Genomic DNA, 21,256 nt, shown 5'->3' on the forward strand with positions numbered 1-21,256 from the left:
ACCCTTATATGCTGCAATTGGGGAGAACAAGCCTCTGAAACCAGGGAAGTGTTACAAAGTGAAGTGCCCGACAATTGTGATGGAGGGAAGAGAAAAAGGAAAGCCCAATCTCAGCTAGAAGACTTCCGTAGCTTCATCACTGGGATGTTTTGAACACAGCATTACACAACAGAGATGGACCAGGCCGAGGGGCTGATGGAGAGTATCGACACCATGGGATTGACCCTTCTCTGTCCACTCAGGGCTATACTACAGATTGCTTAAAAAACTTCAAATAATCGGGCAATGCCACCTCATTCTGCGGTGGAGTCAGGGTACCTGCATGCTCAACTGTACTAGTTAGGGGTTTAGTGTCTTGGACTCTTGCTCAAGGGCACTTTGACATGAAACAAGGAGAAGCCAAGGATTGAACCAGGAATCTCCCATGTGCAGCCAATCTTACCTCCTGAGCCACTACCACCCCAACATTCCTATTTTACTGAGCCACTACCACCCAAACCTTCCTCTTTTACTGAGCCACTACCACCCCAACCTTCCTCTTTTACACTGTCATAACATGGCTTGCTTATGACAGTGTGGCTTTATCATGTAATGCCTACTTATACACCTCCATATACATATATATATATATATATATATATATATATATATATATATATATATATATATATATATATATATATATATATATGTGTGTGTTTTGCTTTAGTCTAATGCTGCTCATGTTTAATTGAATTTCAGTGGCTATGTTAACAGTTTAGAGCTCAAACTCTGCAACCTATTAATACTACTGTCCTATTGTCGAATGTTCAAATTAGCTCCAAAACCTTTGATTCCCCAAAATGCTTTGAAGGTCAGCCCTATTCTTTTCAACTTAAGTGTCATTGGATTTCAATAGAATATACGTCACTTTTGTCAGACTATATAATTAGTTAATTTTAACAGAGCCAATCTAGAACAAAATATAAATTAGCTTTGAGTAAGGCACATGTGTATCCGCTAGAGAAAACAGCAGGTTCAGGAGAAGCCAAACTGGTGAGCCTCCACTGCAGGCTTTTGTTAACCACACTGTCCTTTACACATTTTTACATTGTGGCCCCTTAGGAGGCAAGCCACCAAGAGCTCCTGTATCTGTGTCCATCTGTGGCTTATCTCACAACCCACTGGACTAATCAGACACATTTATGTCCATGGCATGCTGCCATATATTTCACATATATTGTGAAAATATCAGATCTACAAGCTCACACTATTGAGCTTGGAGTTCTGCTATATTCCATGATGATGATGGGGGGGGGGGCACAGTATAGAACCCCTGTCAACAAGGGGGTTTAAGTGGTTATTTATGTACATATTGTAGAAACATCTGCCATGTAAACAACACTTTTTAATGCTGTGAATTCAGCACTGAGCTCAATTGGAAATTAGATACCTTATTATCCCACAGGGGAAATTCAGTTTGCAAGTGTGGTTGCTGTGACGCGAGTACAACTTGCAAATTAATTCTGTCTAACCATTTCAATTTTCTCCATTCAAGTCAATGGGGAAAAGTTATTCACTAATAAATTAATGGCCATATGGGGCGACCGCTGGCCTGCTGGTCTAGGTGCATACCACTTAGGCATTGCCACATAGGCATTGATGCCTGGCGGTGTCGCCGGTCCGATTCCCTTTCTGGACTACCTTTGCTGCGTGTCACTCCCCATCTCTCCCCCCATTTCCTGTCAGTCTACTGTCCTATCAATAAAGGCATAAAAGCCCCAAAAAACATCTTTAAAAATGAATGGCCAAATATGGAGATCTGTATCAGTCCTTGTCCCTTTTAATGCCATATATGGAGACCTGATGTCATCAATATTAAGCCCATATCTTGGAAAGCCCATATATGGACATACTGATGTCAGCCATCTATGATGTCAGTCATCTCCATATTTGGGAAAAGTGTAATTTTAGCATTTTCCCCTTTCAAGACAATAGAGAAAATGTATTAATGAATACATTTATATAAATTAAACTATATAATATAACGCATCTCTCAAAAAGAACCCAGGCGTGTTCCGATGAAGCCGGTCGATTTGACATATGGCCCAAGTGCGTGCCACCAAAACCGTGGGAGGAGTAGCGCAGCAAAATAATGTTTATCTAGAATCAAATCATTACGTGTAAACTCTCTTCTTCTCTAGAAGGGGAGGTGATGCAACCTGGATGCCTCTCTCAAAAAAAGGAAAGCAAGCCTCAGGCTTCCACCTCTTGAGAACCTTGCTCTACTTCTGAGTTTCCTTGAACGCACTGTTGCTCCAAAGACCTTTTAACTGATAAAACCTAATAGTGAATCGACCCAGTGACATGGGTGACGGTGGCTTCACAGCACCACTCACTGAAGATCTAGACATAGAAGAATTTGCCGGGCCAAAGGCTGACAGGAATGACTGGTCACATAAGTGATGGCAGCAACAGTAGTTGGGGGGTGGGGTTAAATGGTAGCATTAGTCTCACTAAAAATATTCTTCTTCGTCAAAATTTTGTTCATAAATAAGTATGATTACTACCTTTCAACAGGGTTGATGTGCTTTGAAAACACACTGTAATGCCTTGAAATGTCAACCTTTCATAAAGCCAAAATTAGTGTTTTCATTGTCCTTCTCATCTGGTCTTTGACTAAAAAGATGGCCTTGACCGCTCATCATTCACTGACTCCGCTTTTCCACTGCAAAGTACCGGCTTAAGTCAACTTCTTTTGTTTGTTTTTCATTAGGCAAAAGTAACCTTTTGGTATCACCCCTGTTGAGGTTCCAAGCAAGCTGAGGTGATACCAAGAGATGATGTGTATCATCACATCATCATAATTGATTTGCAACAGGTTTAGTTTTTTTTTTTTTTTTCAGTGAGATAAAAGTGGTGATGTTTTTCTATTAGCCTCATCCTCCTGCTATTGATTCTACCCTGTATAACGAGTATAGTCCATTGCATTTGTAAATAAAGCATGGAGCAGAAGGGGTGAATAGCTAGCTTTCTCTTTTTTTAGGGAGTTAGGTCTGGCGAGGAGGTTTTCTAGCAGGAATTACTTCGTGTGTTTATCAAAGAGGTAGTGTGGGATTTATTATTGTGGCTTTGGTCAACCCTGATGTTTCCCTGTTCTTAAAAAAAGGAAGAAAAGAAACATCCCAGTTTGTTGCCGGTTCTATGCAATGGAAAGTGCCATGCTGTAAGTGAATGACTTCACTCAAAAGCCAAAAAGCCTTTTACAAATGAACTAATTTGGGAAGCTAATGAATTAAGTGGAAATGAATATGAATTCATTTTGCAAAGGAGACAAAGGGTGATGGTATTCTCCAACGTCAGGAGTACTGGGATGTCAGATTGTGGACTTGGAAAAGGAAACTTTAAGGTGGTGATTCCCTCCCATGTCATAGTTGTGAAGCTCGATCAGCCCCTGGATAGCCTCCTCTACCGCGGACATCTGGATCAATGCCATCTTATGGTCCCTGACAGAGGGAAGGGGAGGGGGGAAAGAAAGTTAGGTAGAGTAGCAACTACTGGAAAAAATCGAACCTCTGTTCGAAGTGGAGCTGTGTGTGTGTGTGTGTGTGTGTGTGTGTGTGTGTGTGTGTGTGTGTGTGTGTGTGTGTGTGTGTGTGTGTGTGGCAGTTGATGCTCAGGGCAGGCTAGACTCAACAGCACCTCTCTGGTCACCCAGGGTTACTACATACAGGCTACATACAGACCCACCCACCCACATACCTACACACACGGCCACGTATAGGGGAGCTTGTGTTCCACACAGCTCCAAAAATGCTGTTGGTGTATACATTAGCCCTCACTCTGTCTTTTCCCAAAATCTTTTTATGTCATAATTATTATTATTGCCATCTCCCCCCCCGCCCCTATTTGTTCTGTATATACCGCTGCATTGTCTGAAGGAAGTCAAACCAAAATAAGTTTTACTTATGTACCTGTATAAAAAGATGTAACAATAGAAAGTACAACCTTGAACCTGGAGAGAAACTTATATTAACTGCCCTTGTAAAAAGGAGTCTTAAATCGTTATGAAACCTGAGTATGCTTTCTTGCACAAAACAAATGAGTTGCCTGTCAAACAGATAAATGATTCTTACTGGAAGAATTTGAAGGCCTTGACGCTTGCTCCAGCATTGGAAAACAGCAAACGCAGGTCGTCCTCTGATACACCCTCCCTGAAAACAAAATGTGCACCTTAAAAATCCCCGTCTTAGAAATCAAACCAGTCCTTATTTCAAAGAGGAAAATTCTGTCCAGTGTGTCTTACGGTATATTGGAGAGATGTAGTGTTGCTGAGGGAGGAAATATGTTCTGAAAATTCTTGGATCCAGGTTTCTTAAAGCGATGGAGTGGAGAGCCAGAGAAATCTACACAATGTAGAAGAGACAATGACAAAAATCTATTAAGGTTGTTGTAACTGTTATCTCATTCAATAAAATGTATGATCTGTATGCCCTCATCTCTCTGCACCTTCCTTGACACTCTCTAGTGCCTGCCTGGGGAGTTTGAAAGCCTCTTAAGTAGATCATTATATAACATTAAAGGACCATTTCTGTCTACTCTCTGTGTCTCAGAGGTTCAGAAAATCACCTACCAATGATATCAGCAATGGGGAATCTAATAGCTAATTATATTTCTGGAAAGTTAGAATGCTATAATAGAAGCTGTTGTTCTCTGTCTATAAAACCAGTAAGACTCCCTAATCGGGAGAAAAACGACCGTCAGGTCAGCAACCTCATGGTGGCGCTAGAAGAGGGGCATGTGAGAAATCAGGGGCGGAGGTTGTGGTTTGCCAGCCAAGGAGTGTGTGTGCAAAGTTTGGCATGGATTCGGGCAACGCTGCCGGAGAACGTGACGGACAGACTGACTGACTGACAGCCAGCCAGCCGGTGGAGCTTTTCATAGTAACTTGCAACCTGACGGTCGCAATAACCCTCCTGCTGAGGAGGTCACTGGTAGGCAGGTTTCTGAACTGTCTACAGCCCACCTCTGACACACAGACATAGACAAGCATAAGAAAATGTATTGAGACCATTAAATGTACTCACATGGCAGCCATTTTTACTTGTCATTCATATGTCACGTGTAACATATATATATCACTCACCAAAATCAAAAGGATAACGCAAAAAAACATACAGCTTGTTTGCTTGTTTCCATTGTGGTCCTTAGTATGAGGTGTTTATGATGTAGTGAGGTGCTGGTGAGTGCATGAAATGTGTAGCGATCATCATGTGCTAATGTCAGGATTCCCACACATTTTTAACAATTAATTTCCAAAACTTTTCCAGAATATTTAACCCAATTTCCAGGACTATATAACAATAATTCAGCTCAATAACAGGTCACTTACTCCTATGCGCAATGCCCAAAGACAGGTAGTGTATGCCAGTGGTTCTCAACCTTTTCAGGCCGTGGCCCCCGAAATAATCATATTTTAACTGGGGACCCGGCACCCTGACGAGCACTAAGAGTTGAGGAATTTTGTATAACACGGTTCTATTGTGAAAATAGCCGATCTACATGCTCACAACGCCTCGCAACGCAACTATTTTCACAATTTCTGCCTCTAATATTTGACATTTGACATGTTTAATTTGTCATTTCAGAGGCATTAACAAAATCAATAAGCAAAGACAATGCATAGATATTTTTTACAGGACCTTCCAGGACTCTTGATAAATTCCAAAACTTTTCCAGTACTGGAAAAATATTTTTCTAATTTCAAAATATTTCCAGGAATTTCATGACCGTGGGAACCCTGTAATGTGTCGCTGGGCACATATGAAGTCTCTGAGTGGATGCAATCACACAAGAAAGCGCCACACAACAAATAGCCGCCGTGTGAATACGATTATGTTGGTAAAACAACAACCTTTGACCAGATCAGTCCCGTCTTACCTTTAGTGAGAAGCTGATCATCCAGTCCCTCTCTGGGCAGAGCAACGGTTTGGTGCTTTGACAGTGTGACTCTCATCACTTTACCAAACATCTTCTGGCCATTCAGATGACTCATAGCTATGGAGGGAGGAGGACATGTTGTGATCATCAGGAGGCAGTTAAAACTACATAGCATTCATGGTTTTCTGGCTAATGGCCATGTTAAATATACAGAAGAAAAACAGTAGATTACTTAATGGACCGCTGTACAACTAACCAAACACATGACGTGATCTATTTTACTGAAGAAAATCAAATTTTTCGTTGCAACAGTGTAAGTGAAAATAAATAACTAATATTCCCTGTTAACCCAATTGCGCCACTACGGCAGCTTTACAAAATATATCAAGATATTGTCCAGGTTGGTGTGGCTACGTGCACTACCAGTCCCATGAAGTCGTCACTCACCTAGTTGAGCCTGGTTGGCATCTGATAACTGGATCAGAGCACTGTCTTTCTTGTTGTAGAGAATCTTCACGCGCTGCACATCACCGTATACGCCTGGAGACAGATGGAGTGAGGGAGAGTACAACAGAGAGAGCAGGGTAGGAGGAGGAGATACGAGGTTGATAGGATAGACAGAGCAGGAGAGATGGAGCCGACGGGAGATTCGAGAAAGAGGAGGACGTGAAGGATGGAAGGAACAAAGTTAGTGTCGGAAGGACAAACGAAAAAGGAGAGGTGGAGCCTTCCGTGTGATGCCTTCCCGTGCTAACTGACTGTGCGCTGTGTGGCTGTCTGTGGGGTTGCTAACCAGCTGGTCGATGTGAGGAATGTGCTCTCCTCAACAAACACCTCAAACTCATTTGACTGCTTTACTGATGGACTGAAAACTACATTGAAGAGAACTCTAATAACCTGGCTTTTGGCTGTGTCTCTCTGACTGATAAAGCGACACACTAATAGATTACCCAACTCACTAAACAGCTGGTTCGTTGCCAGGTTGATAGACATTCTTGCAGGCAAGCTGGTCGGGTGGCTGGCTGATCAAGTGGCAGACTGGAAACTGACCCAAACTGTAGACGCTAGACCATCTTGAATAATCTTAAATATGAAGATGAATGGGTAAACTATGACTGCACTGATCATAAGACTTGAGACAGAGAGAGAGCCGATGGAGATGGACAGAGAGATTAAACAGTAGATAGAGAGAGAAAGCTAGAGTTGTAGAGGTTGACTGTCACCCAAGGGAGTGACAGTATAGATGCACACTTGCACAGACAGATAGTAGAGAGAGAGAGGTAAATAGATTGAATATTAGACGTTAAACATACCGAAGAGGGTAAAGAGACTTTGAGGCGTGACCATCTTTAGAGAGAGAGACCGCAGAGCAGAGGACAGGAGAGGAGGAGCAGAGGAGGAAGAGGAGAGACGGAGGTAGAGAGCCATGGACGGACAGAGCAGACCGCCAGCAACGGAGGAGGAGAGGAGAGGTGGTGGTTTCCACGACGATGAAGGGGAGTGGAGCAAAAAGATGGAGGGCATGGGGAGGAGGTCAGATGGCAGAAGCAGTCAGGTTAGATCAGTCAGTATACAGTGGGAGCCAACAGAGGGCAGGCAACACAACAGGGAGGGTTGAGGAGAGAGGAGGATAAAGGTGAGCATGGTAGGAGATGAAGAGTTTGAGAGAGATGAGAACAGGATCAAAATGAAGGTTTTACCGGCATTGTGTGATGCCGTAGGGGGAGAAAAAAAAGTTGGGAGTGGGAAGAATAACGTAACAGGCGGAGAAATAGAGGGCAAAGGGGAGCGGTGGTGGGTAGGGAAGGAAGGGAGGAGGACAAAATCAAAGCATAGGTCAGTAAACAGCATCAGTGGAACATTAACAGAATCTGAATGATCGCTGGTTTGAATCCCAAACAACTGCACACTGTGACCCACACACGCACACACAGCCAACTCCTATAGTTATGTTACCCCACCCCACACACACACACCCACCCACCCACACACACACAATTATCAATGGGAGAAAATGAAGCTAATTGGGGGGAACTTACATTTTATTAAACAAGTGGCTGAGTAAGGGAGTAGTAATCAAGCGTAAACAAGGAGGAAGGGGAAGGGAGGGTGGGCATGCAGTGGCTAGCCAGTCAGGTCAGATGTAGTGTCAAGCTGATGGCAGTAGCCAATGGGTTAGAGACAGTTTATGGGGGGTGAGATTGCAGCCAAATGCCACACCGAGCACTGGGAAAATAACCCTTTTCCCCCCACGTTTTTAGTATGAAGACCCAACTGTGTGGAACAGGTAGAACAAATAGACCAATTACAGCTCACTATAGTTACTATGTGCACCTCCGTCCCCGACTTTGAGGAATTGTTTGGAATCCCAGAACCTTGTATGAGGATGGGTTGGGTGTAGCTGATGAAGACAACCATAACTGTCCATAAACCAGGGGCTTCTATTGGCTCACATAATGACAGTTGTGAAGGGAGCAGCTGAACTCAACTTTCTGCTGTGTACCACTAGTGTTTGTTTTTTTGTTTTACATTTGATTTAATAAATGTAATCGGTCAAAACCTAAAAAACTAAAAATATATATATAAAAAAAATACTTTTGTCAGACTTTGTGAACCTTGCCATAGTTTGCAGTTACAGGGTTGCATTAGTGAAGGTTTGTGTGGATACTGTGATTACCTTCCTGCATAGAGGAATATTTGGTGCCCCAAAGAGGTTTTAGCTTATGCCAAAATGATAAACAAATGCTTACACGGAAAATGATTTCACTTGTAAACTTGTTACGCGACAACCTTGAAGCTGCAGCCGATAAGAATTGTGAATGAAATCTTATAGGGGACCACAATGAAAATAAGACCCCAGCACTATTTTGTGTTATCCTTTAAGCCTTAATGTCTTACTGTACCACATGCCGTTTACATTGACTGAAAATAAAGTATTCAATCAATATTCAATCACCGTTAAAATAGTATGAAGAAAATTATCACTAGCATTCCTGAGATATCAAAAAGAAAAAAATACAGTCTTTTGTCATTATGTGGCAGGAATACGCTTTAGTAGCATGACAGAGACGTGAAAACCACCACTAGACAATAGATGCCGCCTTCAGAGAGACAGAGGAGAGAGGCGCTGAGAGAGAGATGGGAGATTAAATTCAAAGAAATAGAGAAAAGGACTACGATATACAGTAGTAGATTTAGATTTACAAATACAGAAACCTAGAAAACCTAGAAATCTTGCACATATTAGTCATAGAAACATGATGGCAAATATGAGTGGACAGAAGGAAAAAAAAAAGGGAAAAAAGAAAAAAAGATAATAAACATCTAAATTCAAATAAAGAAGATAGGACTCTGGAGCCAATAAAAAAATATAATGTTGAAAAATATAAGGGTTCAAAAAAACTTCCACGGTTAATCTGGCATGGCCAGGTGTCCCAACAAACGCAATTGACCACGATCGAGGGTAGAAAGGTAGGAGGGACTAGCGACTCCGAAATGTGCAGTTTCTGAGGGCGCTAACTGAGAAGAATAGTGTGTATCTCTACACACGTTTTGTCCCCATGAAACTCCTTGATGTTGGCATAAAGAAGGGAACTGGCGGTGTCAAGTGTATTGGCAGAGACACGTGCTGACCTACATCCTCCCCAAGACCAACCAGTAAGGTTCAGCAGTGACAAGGGACTACAATACAAGGAGACTTGGGAATTTACTAAATCGGGAGAACAAAAAATATTGGGCGGAACATTTTTCAAACGAGAAAAGATTCTAGACACAGCAACAGAGAGAGGGGGAACGTAAGGCCTATGTGACAGTCTGTGGAGAGCCTGTGACACACACACACACACACACACACACACACACACACACACACACACACACACCCCAATGGAACGCACAGTAAAACATTCACTTGTGTGAAAAAAGTTAATTGAACAGACTGCGTTTCTCGCTCTGATGTGTACATACACACTTATATCTAAAATGAGCTGCAGATTCAACCAATGTATTACAATTCAAAATGAACCTCAGTCTCACCTTTCCACACTCATTCATGACAAATATATAGTACATAGCCCTTAAAACACACACAGGGCTAGATTGTGGTTTGGTGTAGTGTACCTCGTCGTTCAGGTTGGACGCCAACAGTACTCCAGAAACGCCGGACCCAGACAGAGCAACGCGTCCAGCAGCTGCTGCTGCCGCAGCAGCGGCGCTCAACGGACTGATGGCTCCTACGAGGACAGCAATGACAAGACACAATGAACACAAACGCCACAGAGCAATACAATACCGTTAGTTAATCAGTTAGGTCACAGCTGCAGCACTCGGGACCTGTGGCTCCTGTAAGGAGAAAGGGTCAACAAACTCAAAATATGTTGATGCTATACCGTCTTGAATAAGCTTAACGCATCTCAACATAATTCACAATTCTGCAGCCAGAAAGACAAACATAACAAAAGCTAATTTAATATCATCCTCTACATCAAACTTTACAATCAAAGTACTGATGTAATCGGAAGATGTTGTGGGGGCCCGGGCGATTTAGGTGCGGTCCAATTGCATCCCCAAAACACGTTTTCCTAGAGGAACGTGGTTATACCTCTTCTACAAGAGTCAATTAATAACAGACTCCTAAAAATAAGCATAAATATCGACCATTAACACCTTATCGCAATAATTCCACCATTAAACACTCACAGAGTGGGCACTGGGCAGGATTAAACATGTGAGGGGAAGGATTAGAGTTTTGACATGCCATGCCCACACAAACAAAACACAGCAATCAATGCATAATTCAAATCATATTCACATACAGTGTAGCTCTGCTCTCAGTCCTTCCAGATGACATGAGAATTTGCAAAGAACATAAAACATGCCCTGCACTTTAAGAGCAAAACATTTGAAAGCACTTGTTTTTTTAACTGCAATCTCATCACACACTAAAATGCATCTATTGGCAGAAGCAAAGTTTAGTCAACTCAATTTACTTTCGAGAACATTTAAATGTTTTGGGAATGTATTTATTTTTCATTGGTTAACAAAGAGTTCTGGAAAATGTAATAAGAGCAAATTCCCAAGGACAGCTTGGATGGACTGTGGAGGACACACCAGGGTGAGGAAATATCACCAGAAAAAGAAAATAAAGAAAATGGGGAGGAAAAAAAGAAGAAAAAACACTGGGAGATACTTACCAGTGGCTTAACACATTAAACGCCCACGTGGTTTTGACGTTTTAATTTGCTGGTGCCCATGGCAACGCGTCATTTTACCTACCGGCGAGAGTACGGGCGAGAAAAGTAATCCGAGTAAATGTAATCCGAGTATGTCCTGTTTATTTCGCGAAAATCTTTTCTTTCAGTCAGGACTGTTTTTTATCAATTCTAAGCCACAGTGTTTGTGTTACGGCAGGTAGAAGAGGCTGCCGTTTTGAGAAAAAAATGAAAAAAGGAAGAGAATCCGGAGAAAACAGCATTTTTGTGCAGCCGCTAAACAGGAAGTCAACGAGACAGACAGCACGTCCGGGTGACGTAATTGCGCGCTGCATGTTGGGAAATGGAGTTTGTTTCATCACCGCGGTAGCCAAGTGCAGTAGCTACAGTACAGTATAGTTTACTGTACAACGCGTCGAACACGTCGTGGGCGCACGTAAACATCAAAGAGTTTGGCGCGTTGACACCACGTGGGCGTCCGATGTGTTAATCTACAATAAAGATGTTTTACAATAAAGGAATGTTTCTATTGTAGACACTTCTATTGTGGCCAATGACCCAGTGGAAGTAATTTCCCTGCCCTGGTGTTTCCAGGCAGAAGCTCTAGCACAGCTATTAAAGACAGAGTAGTATAGCAGAAGGACAGGGAGAGACAGAGAAAGAGGGGGGAAAAAAGAAAAGTAGAAAAAGGAAAGGATAGGTACCTCCACCCTGCGAGAGGGAGAGAGAAGACGAGTAACCTCCTCCACTAGAGTAGGAAGCTAGCGATCCAGATGGGGTACCTATAAGACAATATGACAACTACGTTTATACCACACAAAGCTAACCCACGCTGATTCACTTTCACATGTAGTGGCTAAATGTTAGCTAGCACTCCTGAACTGAGTACCTACAAAACGTAGCCGCAACCTAGAACAAGAGACCACGTCACTAAACTGTGCTAGGATTAAAAGCCAACTGCATTACTGCTGTTTTATAGAGCTGGATTAGTGCTGCAAACTTGGATGTAGATGCTTGTGAGATAACCTGTGTAAGCTACAGCAGACTTAAAAGTGCCATCAGAATGTTTTAATCAAACATCAATTCTATTCCATAGATTTTCTCTCGACTTTCTGAGCATCGGTTTAGTTCAACTTCTCAAAATAAGATATCCTTATTATGGAATGCGGAGATGTCACAACTGCACCCCTTCCCCAAAGGGGAATTTAAGTACAGGGATAGGAGGGAGCGATACAAATCACTGAGGGGGGAAGAGAGGAGAAGGGAGTTAACCAAATAATGAACCAAAATGTCTAAATTGTGTAGAAAATAGTCGATCTACAAACTCTCAATGCGTTGAGATGTCGATCTGCTATTTTGACATTTCTCTCCTGTTCTTTTAGCCTATGACATGCCCAAATAGGGATGCCAGGGTTCAAGTGGTTAAGAGGGTTAACAATCCCTGATGCCCTGTGTTCTTGTCTCCAGTTGACCGCTGGCAGTGCGACCTGACAATCTCTCTTCATCATTTTGGTGACGATGCACTTCCATTAGAGTGCCTGTAAACTGCAGTCTACACTAATTAACCCGAGTACTAACTTAGTGTTTACCTGAATGCTCACTGACCCAGTGGAGGAGAGAAGAGAGGGATAGAGAGGAGGGAGAGAAGGAGGGATGAAATAGACAGAATATTTACCCAGAATGACAGACGTCGCCGTGTCTCTCCGTACCCGAGCATGGCTGGTCATAATCTCAGCTGCACTTTAATTTCACTTTAATAACTCTGGGCTGAATTCTGTGACTGAAATACTACTCACTAGCCAAAACAAGGGACAGAGCAGTGTGTTCATCTTACCCAGTAAAGATGAATGGTCCTTGTTGCCGGACCCCTCGTCTCCGGTGGGCAGGTCAGGTCGGGTGTAGTCTCGGCTCTTATCGTTGTTGTATTTGACGTTGAGGCTCACCAGCTTGCTGAAGTCTATCCGTAGTGTGCAGCACGAGTTGTAGATGTTCTGCCCATCCAAAGACTGCAGAGAAGGGAGAAAGAAAGAGGGGGAGCGTATGAAAACAACAGAGGGAAGATGGGAGCATTAAGCAAGAAGGCTTGGGAATAGAGTTTCATACCAAAAAATGCTTTAATACATACAGTACATTTGTTGGATGACAACCTACCAGTTTAGCTTGCTGGGCATTGACTGGATCGCTGAACTGCAGCAGAGCTTGAAATTGGTTGTTCTTGGTGAAGGTTATGATTTTCATCACTGTGCCAAACTTACTAAAGATCTGGAGGGATGGGGAAGGACAAAGCGAAGGACAGTTTGAGTTAGTTCACCAACCCAAACTTACAATAAACATTTACACTGGTAGTTGGTGGTATAATTAAGTAGCAGGGAAACCAAGGGTTCCCGAGCCATGTAGCGCCATAGGTCAGAAGCCTACCCCCAATGCAACCCTTGATGGCGGGTGTCAATCAAGGTAAAATTTTTAGTCTTTGGTATGACTCGGCCAGTAATTGAGCCCCAAGCCAACTGTGCTGGTCGGTAGTGGTATGGTAGCTTATAAACATGAAATGAAATTCCCTTCTTGTAAAAAGTAAGGAATTCACAGGTCAGAGCCGAAATGCCAAGACAATTATTGTTAACTTAATTAAGACTGAATATGACAAAGGAGTGTCGGGATACTGCTCCATATCAGCAGTCATTGCAATCTGAATATTGGAAATAAATAAATGTACCTGTTGGAGAACATCCAGTGTCACAGGGTAGAACATGTTGTCAATGATGATGCGCAGAACAGGGCTCGGGGGCGGGGCCAAGTCCAGAACTCCAGGCTCAGAGGACGGAGAGCTTCCGTCCTGAACAGCCGACACTGCCTGCAGCACCGCCTGAGCTCTCTGAGGTCAAGAAACACACACATCATAGACAATATTAAATGTGCCATCTCATATCGGCCTGCCCTGAATAAAAACAAAAGTATGGGCTAGTAGGGCCGCTGAGGAGGAAAAAACAAACACACCAGCTGGATCAGGGAGAAAGTGCAAGTCTTGGGAATGAATGGTGCGTTAGGACTTGCTGACAAAGTGTGTATCCTTTTATTTATTATTTTTTTAAGATTCTTTTGGGATGTTTTTGCCTTTATTGATAGAGTTAAGTGGAGACAGACAGGAAAACGAGGAGAGAGACGGGGAGTGACATAAAGCAACAAAAGAAAAGTGTGTATTATATGCCTGTGTGTATGTAAACGGTGAGTATCACATCACAGGTGGATGTGTGTGTACCTGATTCAGAGCAGAGTCAGTCTTCAGTTCCTTGTGGTTAGAGTACTGGATGAAGACTGGTGTGTTTCTGACCTGTTTGACAGACAATATATTTCAGACACATATTCAAATGTATAAGATAACTACAGTTTAAGTATAACAGATCATCTATGAGAACAGGAGTGGTTCAAACCTGGGGTGTGACCGCTGAGTAGTAGTTCACCATAGTGATAGCCGCTTCCTCTGTCCCCAATTCCAGAAATGCCTGCAATATAGTGATATTTAAATTCAGTATTGCCAATTATGATGTTAAACAGGAAATGTTTAATCGGATTTGTAAAGAAAAGCATCAACATAGTTATTTAGTTCTTTACTAGGCAAGGCTGCTTTTGTATTACAACTATGGAATGGATTATTACAGTTATACCTTATGCAGTTCACAATATTATTACCACAGGCACAATGCACACTGATTGTCTGATGGCATTAATTATGTGCCAAGATGGTCTGGTGTATGTTGTTTTTTCTGTGGCATTAAGACAACATATTTCCCCTCAAGGGGACAAGATCATTTCAGCTACAGTCAAAAGCAGTCTTCAAGTTTCAAGTGCCAGTATTCCTTTCCTCTACATTTTGCATAGGGTGTATCATGGCATTTTTAATTTGCAGGCTGTGATCCTAGAGACCTAGACTCTAGGCTCACATAGTCAGTGAATTCCTAGATTCAGAGCAGTGGTTCTCAACCTGTGGGTCAGGAGCCCCTGGATGGGGAGGTCCCCAAATTATTTTAGCGGGTCCACAGATGATTAACTTGATGTGCAACATTGTTTTCTCACTCAACAGTAAACAGACCAAATCAAATCAACCAATAAAGTTTAAGTGTATAGAGGGTATCTGCATATTTCTAAAGTGACAATTTAAGGACTCTTATAGGAAAATATACAAAATGTATGTAATGCCTCAAATATTACAACTCCAATTGCTCATCAGGTGGGGGGTCCCCAGTTCAACTATGATTATTTTGGGGGTTGCGGCCTAAAAAGGTTGAGAACCACTGATCTGGTTGTTGCAGTTTCTGAGTGTCAAATCTTTCAATCAAGAATCAACGTTCGATGTAAAGGTCAAAACACTACTACATTTACCTGGTTCTTCCCCTTAAGCATCAGTATGTTGGTGACCTTTCCAAAAGGCAGCCCCAGAGCGATGACTTCGGTCTCTGACACTTCGTTGGGAAGCTTCCGGATGTGAAGAACTCTGGAGGGAGGGGATTCATCCAGGCGCTGCTTCTTGCTGTCACTCCCGTTGGCTGCAAAGAATAAAACGTACAATCACAACCTGACCTTCCCATGTACAGTTTACAGTTTAGGCATTTAGCAGACGCTTTTAATTCAAAGCGACTTATAATAAGCAGGTAATACATCACTATAATAAGCAAGATAATATGTCAGAACATCAACAACAATATAACAAATGCATTTCTTTTCAACAGCTATGTGTTTTTGGCTATTCATCTTCAAAAATCATAATTTATTTTAAAACAAACAAACACATTTAAGAAATTCCATAAACAAAAAATAATTATCAAGTAGTAGTTTGGGTCCCAGGCAAACGTATACTGTAATCTCCCTTTTGAGTGTCGAGATAAAAAGATAGGGAACCACTGCGCTAGAGTGAACGCAGGGTTAGACTAACATTAGCTGTGCACTCACCAGTCATAGACGGAGGGCTGCTACCGTACATGTTGAGCTCATCTGAGCCTCTCTGAAAGAAGACCATTAAAAATCTATTAACTTCGAGACTAGACAAACATTGTTTTGCACAAAACAAAATACACATTTTAATGATTTCCCAGCATTTCAAATGACATCTCAATTCAATATTACATCTTCTTTTCATTATGAACCAGTCCTCCAACCAAGTAAAACTCATTTGAGCATATCTGTTAATAATACAGTAGGCCTAATGTGAATCAATTTAGTCTATTAACTATTGGGTATTGTATTAGACCAGTAGCTCTGGGTTATAACTTATGTTGTGTTTTGATTGACATTTCGTGTCAAAAATGTATATACTACATGAACATATATATGCACAAAAAAAGGATAAGCCTGAGCTTTTAATTCAATTGTGGCCCTGTGTGTGTGTGTGTGTGTGTGTGTGTGTGTGTGTGTGTGTGTGTGTGTGTGTGTGTGTGTGTGTGTGTGTGTGTGTGTACCTTCATTCCAACCGCAACATCACTGCCAGTGGGTGACGATGGAGAAAACCAAAGAGACAAAAGTGGAATATAAGTAAATAACAGCAGTATTGTAATGGTTTAAATTAAACTGCATGCAAGGGTTTCACATTATGCAACAATGCAGATGATGACATGTCCAACAGTAAGGAAATATGGTCCCAAAACACCTTACAGCAATGCCGCGTTCACGCTTAAATAATTTTAAAGGTCCTGCACTATTCACATAATCCACCTGTCAAGACAGTCCGTTCTGGTTAGCATGTTTGTTTAGGCCTATACAGCAGTGGTTTTCAACCAGTGGTCCAGGGACCACCAGTGGTCCTTGAAAAAATTCCAGGTGGTCCCCACTCCCCATGATGGAGAGTTTGTAACCAAATGGACCCTTAATAGATCTTTAACTCTTGAGAGAGTAAAATAAAACCAAATGGACACAAGACGTATACACAATTATAATAGAGAATGTAGAAGAATTGTTATGTTGATCAACATTTGCCTGTTTCTCTCTCCTATGGTACCACATCAATACAACATGGAATTGTGGACAAAATCCAACAACAACAACAACAACAACAACATATTTGTTTGGGTTCGGAGAGGCTGAATCTCGTCAAATTGTGATCCATGGCTCAAATGCAGAACAAACAATGGACATTGATACGATATGTGAACCACTGGTTTAGGCCTCCACAGTTAGCATTAAGCTGCACACAAAAGACGCTCCATAACAAAGGAACGATCTGACACATTAGCCCTATGCTAGGCTAACCGGCTAAACGCCCATTGAATAAATACAATTCCAATTCCAATTCCAATAACAATTGCAATAAAACTTAGAAAATAATTAAATAACATGTTTTAAAAAGCAAACGCATCAAGAGTTATTTGTATATGTAGCAAGCAAATTACAACATCGTAACTGTTTCTACCTACGCTAATAAGTAATAATAACGACATAAATGCTAACATTTAGTTTAGCAATCAATGAGCACAGCAGCCGGGTCCGTGCACGTGTGTAGTTTGTTGCAGTAAAAATATAAAGGTGAAATGCAGCCAAACAGAAGGTGTTTATTTACCCGTCCATTGCAAGGTTTAGCTGGCTCTTGTGTTCCAACTGTTGTCTCGTCCTAAATATCACTGCAGCAAAATGGATGCAGCCAGGGACGTGCAGAGAATGTTATTAGAGAGGCAGGGCTGACATTTCTGAAAGGGCCTTTTGGTGAAAATAGCAGTGCGACACGTTGTGAGCTTGGAGGTCGGCTATTTTCGGTAGCCTACTTGATACCACACTAAAGCATAAAAAATGCAATACTGGAGATGTGGTGTACGGCATGGATTTCTACACAGAGAGGACATTTCTTTCAACGTAAGATGATTGATTGATTGATTGATTGATTGATTGATTGATTGAATAGAAGTTTGCAATAGAAACAAGTACAGTTTCATGACAGTACAAATCACTGGTACAAGGTCAACTAAAAGGAGATCCTTGAAAGCCGAGGTTTATTTCCACAGGAACCACACTTTAAGTATCTCATATAACATTGAAAGACAGACGGATAGTGTTCAGGAGAGTTTGGACAAGGCAATTCTCTTGAATGCTGCCTTCAGGTATGACATGGAAAGAGGGTATTTGCATTTCTTTCACCATAGTAAAAACTGCATTCATGGTCTGGAGGAATGCCAGAAAGGTCGTCTGGAATGGGCACTTTTTAACAGATGGATAAAAGGGCAGGGGCTCAAGCCCCCTTTCATGTCTATGTGTGCACGTGCCTGGATGCAGCTTCTTTCTCTCTTTTATTTAATGTCCAATGTTATGGAGCATCACCGCCCCCCAGTGACACTGTGTAGTAGCGCAGAAGTAATAATACAATTATAAAGTAGGCTCATTATAGGAAACTAGAAGTTTGCGGCCCTTCGGGCCGCTCACGTCTAGAGATCGCGGCCGCTTCGCGGGCGCTCACAGCTAAATTGCAGCAGTGTTCCAACTGATATGGGCATATATGGAGATCTGTATCTGTCAGTCCTTTCACACTGCCAGAGAAACATAAGCATATATGCTAATGGAGAAACATAAGCATATACAGTGTATAGTATATGCTTATGTGAGAAATATGTTTGCGTCAGCAAAATAAGCAAACTTTCATTTTGGGAGGATTGCTCCCCCAAAAATCATGTTTTGGCATGAAACGGTTGCATTTTGTGCATTTGTGGCACGCCCTGCTTCTGGGAATTCGTTGAGCATACAACCCTTGACATGTGATTCGAATTTAGTCTTGACTGGATGTTTTGTTTGTGATTTTTGGCCTTTTCTGATAAATAGGCCCCTCCCACTAACTTTGGAAGCATATTACAGGTGAACAATATGGACTATGAAAATTGTCGCTTGAATATGTTTATTGCATGGGTCCAGAGAACATGTGTACCGATTGTGGTGAGATTTGGAGGAAATATGTCGAAAAGGAGCAAAAAGTGTGTTTTGAAGAAAATTTAAAATGGCGGAAAATCTGTCCTGATGCAAATGGGTGTGGCCTATGTGGGGACATGTGTCATGACCCAAGGAATCCTGGGGAAAATACATTTAGATTTTCCGACCTATGGTTAAAGAGTTATAGGGCAAAATGTGAAGTGGGCTGTTATAGCACCACCATGAGGCTGACCGTAATTATTATGAATCTCCCCTCTAAGTTATGCATTTTGAAAACATGACATTTACTTTATTACTATTCAAACCCCTCAGGTACAGGAAAGCTTGCTCTGTGTTGGCTTGGTGTGTTAAAATAAGGTATGATGTTAATGCGCAAGAGCGACAGGTAAATGCCACTAATGTAGATTTTGAAGTGAAGCACACCGCCAGAGTTCTATATCTATGTATCTATGTGTCTGTCTATCTATGTATGTATGTATCTATCTAGCTACTGGGCAAAATGTGTAGGAACAGTGTCCAAAAATGTGTTAGAAAAAATTTGAGGGTTCCTGATATGAACAGAACCACTGTTCCATGGTGTATTCCTAGCAGCATGTAAAACAAAAGCACCTGATGGAGTTACAGTTGACTCATTTATTTCCTATGCAATCAATCAATCAATCAATCTCTCTGGAAGAAGTTGCACGTGACTTCTGCAGCAGCACTGAGGCGCTCCAACGACCACTCTGACAAGCTAAATGATGGGTGCAGTAAATGTATTTGTCTGCATACAGCCCAATGAGCCCATAAGTCATTTCAGCTGATATGGTAGCCCAAATTACCTAAAAACTGCTAATCAAGAAAATGTGTGACAGCTGTTTCAAAAGCTGTAGGATCAAAACGAATTTATTTTATTACATAAATTTAACTTAAACATGTTGACAACAGTCCTTATTAATCATAAAAACAAATTCAGTATCACACATTGCTTTTTCTTAGTTTCCTAGGCCAATTACCAAAAAGCGGACCAAATTACCTGACTTCTTTTCAGATTCTAATGAGCTAATGTTAACCCTCACCCTCACTTCAACTGTTCTCTGTCTCACAGTTGAGAGCTCAACTGGGGCCCCCTGATGGCCATGTTGGTTAAAAAATAAAATAATAATAATAATCTCATGAGGCCCCCAGGCTGTGAGGGGGCCCCAGGCGGCTGCCTATTTTGCCTCTATGGGCTGCACGGCCCTGCTTCACCCTATACTTTGCGCTTCCAAAGTGTCCCAATTTACCTGACTTCACCCTATTGTTTTACAGCGTAGCCTACTTTGCGCTTCATTGCAGAGCTCCTGCTGTACAGTCTCTGAGTCTCAGTCTTCATTTGGATCAACAGATTTACAATCTTTTCTTTCTTGCACAAACATGTGATTTATAGGGGAGCTTTAGCAACACAGAGGATATACAGCTCGTTTTATGTTGACAGCACGGCACTCACAGCAGGCAGCGGCTTGAAAAAAAAAGAGAGAGAGAAAAAAAACTTTCACTCTCTTGCTTGGACAGAACGGGAGACAAACACACATCAGCTGATCTTCACGCAGATAACATCTCGATGTGCGTCTTGCGCGAGGCGTTGTGAGCTTTCAGATCTGCTCTCCAGAATTACGTCAGAAGTTGAACTCTCTCTCTCTGAAATTGAAATACGATTCTCTCTCTCGCGCTCTCTTTCTCTCTCTCTATTCGGTAACACTTCCCAACGTTAGTGTAGAGGTGGATGGCAAGGAATAGACACTGGAGAGCATGGATTCACTTCACATTGACAATTCTTTGTTAGTTCAGCTTCTCAGCACAACAGCATGGCATACACTACATGTCACTTCCTCTTACACCCTTCTTCATAACACCTAATAGGCAGGTAAGGTACAGTGACACCAAGTGGTGCAAATAAGTAACTACATGCATTAGTTGTAGAGAACTGTAGGACACAACATTTCCTCTCTTTGTAGAAAAGGAAAATTCCTATAAGGCAAAATAGAAAATCAGAACCTGCACTCAGGCATAAACATAAACATTCTTGTCTGTACTGTGAATACGTTTAGTAAACCAGAAAATAAACATGGTAAACATGAACTCAAAATACCCTGTTTCAACTTTCAGAGATCTGAAATAACAATACAACTGTAGGACTTTTTTTTTCCAAACACTACATTGCATCACCTTCAAAATAACACAAACAAATGAGATATGTTGACATGCTATGT

General features: G+C 41.8%; 1 protein-coding gene across 3 annotated transcripts; it reads right to left on the reverse strand.

Annotated features, from left to right (window-relative positions):
- Window positions 1-699: 699 nt before the first annotated feature.
- Window positions 700-17,729, reverse strand: ptbp2b (polypyrimidine tract binding protein 2b). Of its 3 annotated transcripts, XR_013962093.1 has the most exons (18): window positions 17,674-17,729; window positions 16,580-16,601; window positions 16,074-16,125; window positions 15,507-15,670; window positions 14,558-14,629; window positions 14,386-14,457; window positions 13,843-14,001; window positions 13,281-13,391; window positions 12,964-13,135; window positions 11,834-11,911; window positions 10,039-10,151; window positions 7,233-7,266; window positions 6,367-6,459; window positions 5,920-6,036; window positions 4,286-4,385; window positions 4,116-4,193; window positions 1,896-3,485; window positions 700-1,819 (listed from the first exon to the last, which is right to left on the reverse strand). XR_013962093.1 is itself a non-coding variant. In XM_080726811.1 (17 exons), exons 1-17 carry the CDS (start codon window positions 17,679-17,681, stop codon window positions 3,356-3,358), a joined length of 1,575 nt encoding a protein of 524 aa, XP_080582937.1. In that variant the 5' UTR covers window positions 17,682-17,729; the 3' UTR covers window positions 700-3,355. The 3 variants fall into 3 exon arrangements, 2 of the variants coding, with proteins under 2 accessions (XP_080582937.1, XP_080582938.1); XM_080726811.1 differs by having other exon boundaries at window positions 700-3,485; XM_080726812.1 differs by lacking the exon at window positions 11,834-11,911 and having other exon boundaries at window positions 700-3,485.
- Window positions 17,730-21,256: the final 3,527 nt, after the last annotated feature.

Source organism: Nannobrachium achirus (assembly GCF_963921795.1).
Source record: "Nannobrachium achirus genome assembly, chromosome: 5".
In the NCBI taxonomy this organism is placed as follows: Eukaryota; Metazoa; Chordata; class Actinopteri; order Myctophiformes; family Myctophidae; genus Nannobrachium; species Nannobrachium achirus.